The sequence below is a fragment of the Pteropus medius genome, unplaced genomic scaffold (genome assembly GCF_902729225.1).
Source record: "Pteropus medius unplaced genomic scaffold, Ma_sr-lr_union100, whole genome shotgun sequence".
Classification (NCBI taxonomy): Eukaryota; Metazoa; Chordata; class Mammalia; order Chiroptera; family Pteropodidae; genus Pteropus; species Pteropus medius.
The window spans coordinates 22914234-22926658 of record NW_024351729.1 but is presented as its reverse complement, the minus strand read 5'-3'; the positions used below and the strand labels follow the sequence as shown (position 1 = coordinate 22926658).

The 12425-nt window shown below is 43.5% G+C and overlaps 2 protein-coding genes across 8 annotated transcripts in view; both read left to right on the top strand.

The window, feature by feature from the left end:
* Window positions 1–4765, top strand: part of SLC23A3 (solute carrier family 23 member 3) — a 10348-nt gene extending 5583 nt beyond the window's left edge. For 3 of the 6 annotated variants that reach the window (XM_039844807.1, XM_039844806.1, XM_039844808.1), the window contains 4 exons: window positions 142–247; window positions 563–730; window positions 1691–1786; window positions 1879–2420. In XM_039844807.1, coding sequence (XP_039700741.1) covers window positions 142–247; window positions 563–730; window positions 1691–1786; window positions 1879–2168 — 660 coding nt within the window. In that variant the 3' untranslated portion in view covers window positions 2169–2420. Of the gene's footprint in view, window positions 1–141; window positions 248–562; window positions 731–1656; window positions 1787–1878; window positions 2421–2738; window positions 3048–4638 lie in introns of those variants that run through there. The other 3 variants (XM_039844809.1, XM_039844811.1, XM_039844812.1) reach the window with 3 other exon arrangements.
* An 893-nt stretch (window positions 4766–5658) lies between these two features.
* Window positions 5659–12425, top strand: part of NHEJ1 (non-homologous end joining factor 1) — a 65734-nt gene continuing 58967 nt past the window's right edge. For both annotated transcript variants that reach the window (XM_039844817.1, XM_039844816.1), the window contains exons 1-2: window positions 5659–5877; window positions 6327–6539. In XM_039844817.1, the coding sequence (XP_039700751.1) occupies window positions 5701–5877; window positions 6327–6539 (390 nt within the window). In that variant the 5' untranslated portion in view covers window positions 5659–5700. The remainder of the gene's footprint in view (window positions 5878–6326; window positions 6540–12425) is intronic.

Sequence of the window (12425 nt, the reverse complement as noted above, 5' to 3'; positions counted from 1 at the left end):
TGAGTGAAGTAGTGCTCAGGGATGCTTCTTGGAAGGGTGACATTTGAGCTGAGATCCAAATGGTGAGAATGGGCTGGCCTGGCAAACTCCCTGAACAGTTGAGAAGTTGGCTGGGTTTTCTGGCATCTTTTCTTCACGTAGGCTGGATCTCGGCGAGTGGCCTACTTGGTGGGGCTGCTCTGTGCGGGACTTGGGCTCTCCCCAAGACTGGCTCAGCTCCTCACCACCATCCCGCTACCCGTGCTTGGTGAGTGGATGTACCAGTAGGACTGGTATTGAACCAGTACCCCCCCCACACCCCAATGTGGCCCAACTGGTTGCTTGTGGCTGGTACCCTTTCTTTCTGAACAGCCTCCTTGATATACAGATATGAGTGTATATCAGCTGCCCTCATTTTTTCAGTCCAACAGAAGCCCTTGACTGGGCTTCTGGTCTTCTGGAAGAATCAGAAACTAGCCTTTTGGTCATCTCTTTCCATCACAACCTGCCCTGCCCTGCCCTGCCATACTCCCTGCTATGCCAGCCCTCTCTTAACTCCTTTGATTATTTTCATATGAGACAGGTGGGGTGCTAGGGGTGACCCAGGCCGTGGTTCTGTCTACTGGATTCTCCAGCTTCCACTTAGCTGACATCGACTCTGGGCGGAATGTCTTCATTGTTGGCTTTGCCATCTTCATGGCCCTGCTGCTGCCAAGATGGCTTCGGGAAGCCCCAGTCCTGCTGAGCACAGGTAGGAGGAGTGGGGAGGGGAAGAGGGATTGCTTGGTAGGTGGAAAGCAAGGGCTTGAGGATTCAGGCTCTTTGGACTCCAGGCTCCACACTCTTCTCTGAGCTTTGGTATGAATAGTTCGATTTATTCAGCAAGTATTTATTGAGCACCATGATGTCCCTTGGGAAACAAAGGTGCATTCATATGTGTAGGCACATAACAGGAAAGGTTCAGAGAAAGAGCCGTGCTGCTCGGTGGTGAGAAAGATAGATGTCTTCTGTTTGAGATGATTCAGTTAAGTTTTATGGAGATAGTAACATCAAGCTAGTCTTGAAGGATGGGAAGATTTAAACACATTTGGTGAGAAGGTCATTTCTGGTGGAAGAACCATCATAAACCAAGACATACAAGTAGGAAGTCACAGGGATGTCCTGGAAGCAGCAAATAGCTTAGTTTGTTAGCTCAGCTAAGCAAATAACAGTGGCTCTCAACTGAGGATGGTTTTGCCCCACAGGGAATATTTGACAATGTCTGGAGACATTTTTAGCTGTTACAAACAGGGGAGGAGGGATTGTTAACTGGCATGTAGTAGGTAGAGTGACACTGCTAAACATCCTACAGTGCACAGGACAGCTCCCCTCAAAGAGTTTTCTGGTCTAAACTGTTAGTAGTACTGAGATTGAGAAACCTACGCTAGAGCATAGAAGGTAAGTGGGAAATAAGGTTGGGGCTTTTAATACCAAACTTTCCAGAGACAGGGAGCCTAGAACTATCAAAGCACATCTGGAGGGCTTGTGGAGATAGGGTATTGAGCAGAGATCCTAAGGCAATTGCCTGGGTATGGGAAGTAGAGAGTAGAGGGACAAAGGACAAAGGGAGTAGAGCAACAATTCAGAAAGATCTGTCCTTAGTCTAAGACTTAGGTTTAGGACCTTTCATTGGATCAGGGTTCCCCTCCTGCCTGGCCCCAAATCCCTATAGGCTGGAGCTCCTTGGATGTGTTACTTCGCTCGCTGCTCACAGAACCCATTTTCTTGGCGGGATTCTTGGGATTCCTCCTAGAGAACACTATTCCTGGTAAGTTGAGGACAGGCCCTATCAGACTGGGAGGTGGTCAGGAAGTCATCACTCCCTGGGGTGGGCAATGGCCTGACCAATCTCTTTTGCAGGCACACAGCTTGAGAGAGGCCTAGGTCAAGGGCTGCCATCTCCTTTCTCTGCCCAAGAGGCTTGGATGCCTCAGAAGACCAAGAGGAAGGCTGCTCGAGAGTATGATCTTCCTTTCCCCGTCCCAAACCTGTGTACCCGCATCCCCCAGCCCCTCCGTTGCCTCTGCCCGCTGCCTGAAGACCCTGGGAATGAGGAAGGAGGGCCCGCTGAGCCAGGAGAGACAACTGACTTGCTGCCTGGTTTTGGGGAACAGTGCCCCAGGTCTAGCGGAGAACTTAGGTCCCAGTAATTACCAGGACTCCTACTTCTGCCTTGGTTGGTTTAGCACTATCTTCCAGCTTGCTGGAGAGTCAGCTCCCGGGCTCTACTTTCTCCTAAGGAGAGGGTGTGCGTGTATGTGAAATGGGCCCACCTACCTAAAGATCTCATTTCCAAAAGGTGTGCTGCCTTCCCTTCTCTTAATTAGGCTTAACCGTTCCAGGGCAGGGGCTGTGGTTTAGTAGGCCATGAATGAATAAATGAGATTTTTGCCTTTGAACTATCTGTACTTGAACCCCAGCTTTCACTTAAATATTTATTGAGCGCTTCCCATGAGCAAGGTCCTGGAACTACAGATATGGATAAGACAGGGTCTCTGCCCTCTCAAGGAACCTATGGTTTAAAAAGACAAGTAATTATTAACTAAAATCTGAAATAGAAGGCATTCTGTAATAAAAACAATGCTATGGGAGCAGAGGAAGAAACAATTCTAACAGGGGATAGTGGGAAAGGCTTTATGAAAGCTGCAGCACTGAGGTTGGTCTTGGCAAGAGGGAGATTTTTGATTGTGGAAAATGGACAGAGAATTTTTTAAGCTCAGGTATCCAGCTCTAGAAACACCGTAAATTGTACGAAATGCAAGATGAGTTGACGGATTTCGAGCTTCCTAGTGGTGATGGAACATAACTATGGGAATGGATAGAGGGAGAAATGAGACAGGCCAGGTAAAGGATGAGGTCAGACTATAGAATTTTTGCAACCCTCTAATTATATATATGAGGTTGGACAGGTACGGAAAGTGATATTTATCGACAAGTTCACCTACGGGGACCCCTCTCCTGCACCTCGTCCGGCATTCCTTCTACTCGGCCAGTGTGACTTTAAAGAGCGACGTCTCCCCTCCACCTCTTTACCAGGTGGCCCAACCTCTTCTTGCTGTTCTGGCTGCGGTGGCTTTCCGACTCAGCGCTCCTTTAATCAGCTCAGCGAGCCCAAATGCCCCGCCCACGTCAGATCCGGGCTCTGCCCCTGTGTCCCAAGGTCCCGCCTCCCCGTGGAGGGCCGCGTGGGGGAAATTCCTCTACGCCTTAAGATTTGCGCGGGCGGGCCTGCTGCGGGGAGGTTGGGAGCTGTCGCAGCCGCTCACGGTAAGTGGGGTCGGGCTTGAATTGGGGCCAGAGCCTAGGCCGGGGCCGGGCAGCAGGGGGTTGCGCAGGCCCTGCGGGCTGGCGCTGGAACAGGACTTGCCCCCGCAGCATAGAAATGGGCGCGGCGCGCATTCGGGGGCCGACCTCTGGGCGTGGGCGGGGCCGCGGGGGCCGCGCGTGCGCAGCCCGCCTGCTGGCAGCGAGGCGACCCCTGTGAGGCTCTTCTTTTGGCGGGCTGCTTGGTTCTACAAAGTAGCCACTTGTCGACTTTGTTACCGGGAGGTCCCGAGCCGTGGCTCAGTGCAGCCCGTGCTACAGAAATGGAAAGGTGGACCGCGAAGCCCCTTCTAGCGAGGGCGGATGACAACTAGAGGCCAGGCGGGGATCCTTGGATGGGGCTGTGATAAAGGGAACGAGGGTTCGTCCCCTCCCAGAGGGACGGGGCGTGGCCCAGCCCGGAGTGTCGCTGAGGCCTTGCTGTCTTCTGCGGGGTGGTGGAGGACCTGTGCAGAGGGAGGGGCTCACGGCTGAGGGGCGGGGCTTGGTGCAGACCTGATTCTTAGGCGACCCCGGTCTCCTGTTGGCCCTCTGCACTCCCTGACTTCATTCAAGAATAATAAACAGGTGAATCTGGTTAACGTGAAGGGTAAAGGTGGTCTTGAAGGAAAAAAGAAAAATGTGAAGTAGACCTCATACTAGGACGCGCGTGGTAGGAGCAGCTAACTAACCCCAGTTCTGGTGCTGAATGTCTCAGACCTTTTTATAGGGCCTGTTGACCCTGGCCATATTTTAAACCCCCCACTCCCAAAACAAAACGAAAACCGTACAGTTGGAGGGTCCTTCTGCCTAGGATAATCAACCCAATTTTGGTGATTCCGAGTACACACTGATGAGTGCCTATTAGGGAGAGAACGACTTGACGACTTCACTTGCATTTGTGACCTTTGGCAATGTGGAACTCTGGTCCAGTGAGGACTAGCTTAATCATTCCAAGATCTCTTCCCTGTAGGAACAGCACGTAGTTAATGTGACTGACATACCATTTTCCAAACATAAGATTTTGAGGCTGTTGGAAATAAAAATCACAATATCTATTTATATTTCAGCCGTCTAGTGACTGTACAAATTAAGTTATGTTACACACTGATGGGCTGCACTTGGAAAACTAGTTTATGACTGGAAGAATAATGGCTTAGACTGAGATGGATGTGACTGGAGGAACAAAGCATGTTAATCTTGTTAATGAAATCCCAGGAATTTTCTTTATATTGTATGATGTCCCTCACTTCACTTTGTATTTAGACTGAAATAATGAAGGAAATTATGATACTCCCCCTTTTTTTTTTAACCCAGGGGGAAAGTCAGACTTCTAAGTATCTATAGTTACTGAACATCAACTAGGTGAAGGCTACAAATTTGAGTTGTCGAAGTAGAAAAACTGGCATGATATCATTGAAAGCAGTTCCTTGGGTTGAGAATGTGGGAGATGAGTGAAGTAAGTAGAGGTTCTTTCATCGTCTCTACCTCTGTGATGTGCTGTGCCTTGTATTTATGACTTCTTGGTCTTTCAGGCTCTTCTTGAAATGGGATTTGAGTTTTTCCGTTTGCTTCTGGACGCAGAGTTTAGCTCTTTATTTATATGCCATTGATTTTTTTGAAAATCTGACTATAACTGGGGACCTCTTCTCCCCAAATGAGTATACACACATACACGCAAATTTTGCCTAAATTCTAGAGGGTTCACACAAATAGAATCTAGATTAAGAATCCGTCTTAGAGAATATATACATATAACTTTATTATATTAGTTATATATTTGTCATCATATTTAAGGAATATATATATGTTCAAAGAATATATATATATTTGAAATTCTGAGAGCTTCAAGAGTTTTGTTTTTAGATAATGATCAAATAATTTGAATTTTCTGTCGATGACCCTTATGACATGATATTTTATAAGACAAGAACTGTTTCTTCTAGAAGTTCTGGGAAAGGATATCATTGACATATCTTTTAGGAATGTGATAAAAATGCAACTAGATTAGATTTCCATATCAAGTTATATTATTAGAAAGCAGAAATACTAATGCTAATATGCTGAGGCTTAAACACTGTAGAAGAAAGGGATATTTTATGCCCTCTAGGAACTTAATATGGAAAAAAAACTCCTCAAAACTCTAAATAGGTTTTTAGTGATCAAGAAATACTAAGATTGGTGCTCAGTTGGTTATATACTAGGGTCGGGAAGGTTGGGGGATGAGGGGTAGGGGTGAGTAGGGTAGAAAGTAAATATATGTCTTCTGTTTTATTAGGAATTTTCTCGACGTATTTGATATAGAACTGTCTGGTGGTGCCCCCTTTCTCCAGGCCTACAATACCCTGGGGCATTTTGGCAAATTAAGACTTCCTGCAGATGGAGGAACTGGAGCAGGGTCTGTTGATGCAGCCATGGGCGTTGCTACAGCTTCCTGAGAATTCCCTCTTGGCCAAGACTTATATCACCAAGCAGGGCTATGCCTTGCTGATTTCAGATCTTCAAGAAGTGTGGCATGAACAGGTGGACACTAGTGTAGTCAGCCAGCGAGGCAAGGTAAGTGTGAAGGGAAGTACTGCTGTGGGGTGGTAGTGTATATAATTTCTTTCCTAGTGAAGGTCAGGTGACATTAACATCAACCAACTTGCTGGCCTGTCAGCTGCCAAAGATGGTGGAATCAGGTTGAGACAATTCCAGTTAATGTCCTGTACTTCTGCCTATAGCCCTGGGATCTTTTAGTATGTGTGTGTGTGTGTGTGTGTGTGTGTGTAGAGAGACAGAGAGAGTGTTTCTGTACTGCATACAGTAAAGGCAGAATTGTGAAGTAGGCCATTGATCTCTTTTCTTTTTGTTGTTTTCTTTTCTGTTCTGCTGTTTTATCTTCCCTTCCCTTCCTCTAATGTCCACTGTCTTCATGGTAACCAGAGTTTTCCTTTGCTGTTACTTATGAAGGAGTCGGTTTCCTTCTAGCACCTGCACTCTACACGACTCTGCTGTCTTTTTAGGAGCTGAACAAGCGCCTGACTGCTCCCCCTGAGGCTTTTCTCTGTCATTTGGGTGATCTGCTTTGCCCATTGCTGAAGGGCATTGCTTGCCCTGGCAAAGCTACCTTCTCCTGTGATCGTGAGGCAGAAACACTGATACTACGGGTGCGGAGTGAGCTCTCTGGTCTCCCCTTCTATTGGAATTTCCACTGCATCCTGGCTAGTCCTTCCCTGGTAAGTACAATTTGAATATGTGGTTGGGAAGGGGACTGCCACCTGCTTTGTTTGAGGTGAAGCTTTAGATGCTCTGATTATTTTGTAAACTCCATTTGAAATTCTCCGAAAAGAACTTTTCTTGATTCGACAGAAGGCAGAAAGGATTTTTGCTGGTATACCCTTTCCTTGCAAAGGGAGCAGAGTTTGGGTTTACACTTTTTATTGGGTTTCATTATTTATTCAACATTTATTAAGCATCTACTATGGGCCAGTTGTTCAGTGTCAAGATCTAAAACTATGTAGCCTATTCCTGGAGTTCATAATCTAGTGAGAAGACAGACAGGAAACAGGGTGAAGTATGGTAAATTCTTTGATTGAGGTAAGCCCAGGATGATTAAGGATCCAAAAAACCTTTTTGAAGAGATAGTTTCTGGGCTGAGTTTTGAAGATGAGTAGGAACTAATTGGGAGGAAATAAAGAGGTCATTCTAGGCAAGAGTGCATTTTGAGAGGTGTGGAGATGTTTAAGTGTGGGACCAGTGGGGGAACTTCATGACTGCAAGGAGTTGAGAGCAAGAGGCAAGCAGTGGCTAAATCTTAAAGGATTCTCTGAGTTTAGAGTTTATCCAAAAGGCAACAGGGATTCATTTAAGCAGGGGTTTAATATCCAATTTGTAATTTATCAGGATCACTCTGGCAACAATGTAGAGTATATACCAGTGGCAGGTACCTTTTTGAACATTATGTTGTCATTTAATCCTCAAGATAACTATCCTGCAAGGTAAATATTTTCCCTGTTTTTCAGAGTAGGAAACAGATATTGAAGGGTAATTTGTCCAAAGTCATCCAGCTTGTAAATGAATGGGCTGAAATTTGACTTTCGGGTAGGTCTGATTCAAGAGCCCATTTTCAGGGACTAGAAGGATGATATTCTCTGCTTACTCATAGTTTTCTAGGCGCCAAGAACTTTTTTAAAGAAATTAGTTGAAAATGGACATTAAGAATTAGTTTGCAGGAGTTACTGCTGCTGGTCGCTTCCACACTTCTGTATAACCAGAGCTTGTTTCAGTCAGTAGCATTAGAAGATGGGGTTTTCTATGCAAGGCCTAAGGGTGTAGGTTTATCAGCAGAGGGATCTGAAAAGTGGGCATCATTTCCTGTCTCCCTTCTTTAGACTCTAAGTGGTGATGTGGTGCTTTGGCATCAGTAGGGTGGATGGAACAAAGTTCTTTTTGAGAAACTGTTCTTTGGTGTTTATTTTTGACCTGGAACCCAGTAAAGCTAGACTCGAATGCTTGGAGAATTACATCTCCTTCATCTCTGAAATTCTAAGGCCCATCAAAAGTGCTTAGCAGATAATAGTCATGCATATTTGTTGCTTTTAATTGAATTTCTTGTGAAACTTTCCATTCTGCTTTATGTAAAGCAGGGGTCCTCAAACCCCAGGCAGTGGACTGGTTTGGGTTTGTGGCCTGTTAGGAACCGGGCTGTACAGCAGGAGGTGAGCAGTGGGTGAGTGAAGCTTCACCTGTATTTGCAGCCGCTTCCCAGCGCTAGCATCATCACCCAGCTTCACTTCAGATCATCAGGCATTATTAGATTTGCAAAGGAGCACTGGTCCCTGGTGCCAAAAAGGTTCATGTAAAGAATTTGCCTATTTTGTTCAAAACTCCTGTAACTTTTTCTAAGCAACACCAGGGGGCACTGTTCCCTCAATAATGCTTGTTCTAGGACCAAAACGTTTGGACTGCTTTTGGGAAGCCCAAGTCATAACTGGTCCCATTTTGCATCACACGGTCCTAGAAACTCTGAGTAGTGAGATTGAGGAGGCAGTTCTCTTTGGAGGCTGATGGGCTCTAATAGTTTATTCTTTCTAAAGGATATGGTAAAAAACACTCGCGTGATGATATAACCATTGAAATAATATAGAAAGAAAAAAATAGGTATTCTAGGTAAGTTCCTCTTTTGGGGGAGCTACAATAAGAAAAAAGGCAACAGTGTTTAGAGTGTAACGCGTCTTGGTTGGCCGTGGGGAGAAGTGAGCATTGAACAATTGATTAACAATTTTGTGTTAAGGTAAAAAAAAAAAAAGTCTGTTTTTACAACAACAAGAAGGATGCCATCCCAGGGAAATCCCTGAACCCGAGGAAGCTTTATAGGGGAAAAGTTAGAGCCAGTGGACACTGGCAAGGATGTAGGTAGATACTATTTCAGGCTTATGTGTGTATCTGTGAGGTCACACAGTCATAATTTTTGTTTGTTACTCATTCTTGTGATACTTTTTATTTAATTTTTTTTTTGAATGAGCAATTCATGCAAAAGGGAAATGTTTCAGACAGCATTTAAGGGTATACAGTGAAGAAATAGGTCTTTCTATCGCCTTTTCTAGCCTTTTATTTTCCTTCTCTAAAGCAACTACTTATATAAGCTTCTTGCAAATTCTTAAAGCTAATATACAGGTATGTATAGATGGATGTATGTATATACATATGTATATATATACTTGTATAATCAGATGTATATCTGGATATACGTATGTATCTTTGCAAATGGCAGCATGCTATTCACACTGTTCAGTACCTTGCTTTTTTCACTTAATTATAGAACCTAGAAATCATTCATGGCAATACATTTAAAAGACCTACCTTAATATTTTTAATGGCAATATAGCATTTTATTTAATAAATATATCGGCATGTATTTAATTGATATGCAACTAGTAGACACTTAAGTTGTTTCCATTCTTTTGTTATAGATACTGAATATCTTTGTATTTATTTTTTCTATGTGTAAATGTGTGGGTAAATTCCTAGAAGCGGAATATCTGAATCAAGATATATTTGCCTTTTTAATCTTGCTAATGTAATGCCAAATTGTCTGGCAGAGAGATTATGTAGTTTAACTCCTACTGGTCATTCAGGAGAGTAGGAGAGCAACTGTCCCACACCTTCTGCAACATAATGTATTCTCGTTAATAATTTAATAGTTCTTAAGTCTCTGCAGGATATTATGAAGCTTCGGGACTCTGTTTTCTAACACTGAGCCCATTTCCACCTCCGGCCAACTTCTCTTCATCTCCTTCTTCCCACCGTGTATTTTTCCAGTATCCCATGTAATTCTTTTTGTTGTTACTATATATTTTTCCTGATGTAATTCTTGATATTCCATGTTTTGGCTTTTAACTTGTCACATCTTTGGCTGTTTTACAATTCCTAGGACTCACACGCAAAGGTTTTTTTTTTTTTTATGGTAGAAAGAGCAAAGAACACACATAGGCTTTGGAACCAGCAGACCGGAATTTGTAACAACTCCACCACTTTGACTGCTTGTATTACCTTGGATGAGTTACTGCATTTTTATGAGACTCGTTTTCTTCATCTGTGAAGATACCGATCACAATCTTGCTGTGGAGTCGTGAGGATTAAGTGGACATATGTAATATTACTTATTCTTAGCATGATAGTGAGCCTGTGAGAGCAAATACTCCAACTCAATAATTTTTCTTTTTAGAGAAGATTAGGACTAAGCCATTTTTACACATAGGTACTATGAGAGCCAGGACTAGAATCTGGGTCTCCTGATTCCTTGTCTGTTACCCTTTTCACAATATCCAAACCTGACATGATTCATCGTGGGATCGATAACCGCCATTCTACTCTCCTGCCTATGACTTGTGAACATTTCTATAGGAAATCTGAAGATATTATAGGAAATTATGAAAAGCTTTTCCTCTGGAGAAGACTGCCAATTCCTGCTTCTATATCTACTGTATTTCCTGACCTCCTCAACTCAAGCTTTTTGAGGGCAGAGGCCCCAGAGGGTCAGAACATGTTTTAGGCACACCATAGGTGTTTGTTGAATTGACTCGTTGAACTGCATCTCCATATATTGCTGTCTGTAAATGAAGGAGTGGGTAGATGTGTCCTTAACTTCCTAAAGCACTTCAAGATTTTTTCTTGTAGTGTCTGTGGATTTGCTTTGAAATCTCTTCCTTTAGCCACAATGCCTTGTTCTAATTAACTGATCTAAGTTAGTGTTCATCTTAACTTTGAAGTGAATTATACCCCAATGATTCAGAGTGATGTTACCCAATCCTATGAAATATTTTAGAAGTTAAAATATTTACTGATAAAAAGCTTTTTTTTTTTTTCTTTGTTATATAGACATTGGAGTCCGATGGATAATGTCAGGTGTCTGGTATGGCATTACCATATTTAATTAGACATGGCACTTATTAAAAACTGCTTCTCATTGTATTTCATGTTGTTACATTTACTACCACTCAAGGAAATTGCTATTAAGGTGGCCTCCTAGAGAGAGGCTGGTTAATTAACTTTAGGAGTTTCTGTTATTGGGGGGCTGTCACCAAATGGATGGTGATGCTGCTTGGTTAGCAAGTACATTACTTTAAAATGCAACCTACCAAACATTGACTTGCTTTTATACAAGTATTCACCTGTTTTCCCTCCTAATCCACCTTGAACAGGAACAAAGTTACCAAAAACAATTCCTAGGAAAGAGGCATGAGTCTTGAGTAGATAAATTTTCCCAAAGCAGAACTACGGCCACATCTGAACAGTAGTTCCTGGAGGCTTGAGTTTATATTAAGGATCTGAGCTGGAAGACAGTACCCGGTTGGGATGTGCTGTGTGATGGGTAGAGGTGACTGGTATCTACAACTGGACTTGATTTCACTTTGCTCTAGTACCCCTATATTTCTTGGGTCCCGGTGCTGGTACAAAAGCTGCTACCACTAACCCCTAATCCCACCCTACCCTCACCATTAGAGCAATGTAGAAAAAAGTCCTTTCCTCTCAGTTCGAGCCACAATACAATTGGAGTTTTCAGTACTAAGCTTTACTAGAAAATGAATGGAAAATGAAAACACAAAAGTCTGAAGAGTTCAGACTTGTGATCCTGATCGAGATGAGTCTGGCTTGCACATTTCGTACGACACTCCAGTATCATTTCCTCACCTCAAACCTGTGGGGTATCTTGTCTAAAAGTTCTCTCTTTTAGATCTAGGGCCAGGGTTGGTGTACTATGGACAGCAGACCAACTCTGGCTTGCTGCCTATTTTTGTAAAGTTTTTTGGAACCCAGCCACTCTCATTTATTACATGTTGTCTGTGACCGCTTTCATCCTACAACAGCAGAGTTGAGTTTTGCGACAGGGGCTGTATGGGCCACAGAACTGAAAACTTTGACCCTCTGGCGCTTACAGAAAAAGTTTGCTGACCTCTGGTCTAGGGCATTTCTTCTTAGGGCCTCCTTCAGTTCATTTCCTTGGCGGAAGGGAAAGAAACTCTGATAACATCTCCGAGCCACAAATAGATTATTGATTTTAGTTCTTTTCTTTGGCTAAGGCTTTCATCTTTTGAAGGCTAATGGACACCTTGCATAGGTGAATGAAATGATTATTTCATGTAGCTTTACATTATATGAGAACATCATTGTAGCTGCAGTGCAGTATGTCTATGCTTGAGACCTTCTTACCTCTTGTTAGCAAATTGTGCGTGTGGGTGGATTCCTTCCTAGGCTGGTCTCTTGGTGACCGGCTTGCTTCTATTACAACAATGACCTTAGCCTTTGCTGCGTTTGTGGGAACAGTTGAAACTCTGGGCTCATTCTGGGCTATTGTCAGCCCTGAAGTGGCTCTTCATTAGTGTCTGGGTCTAATTTGACTTTGAAATCTCTCTACTTTCTGTGGACTTTTGTCTTCTGTTATATTCCAGCTAGCATACTCTGTTGTAGCCACCCACACCCACTTTCTTGAAAGTAACTTGGATCTTCTGTTTTTGCCTCTCAGCCTCTGATGAGAGTTCAGTTAACACTTTCTTTCCTCTTATCAGCTCTATCACATCCTCCTCTTTAAATTACAACTCTAGGTTATCTATTCATGAATA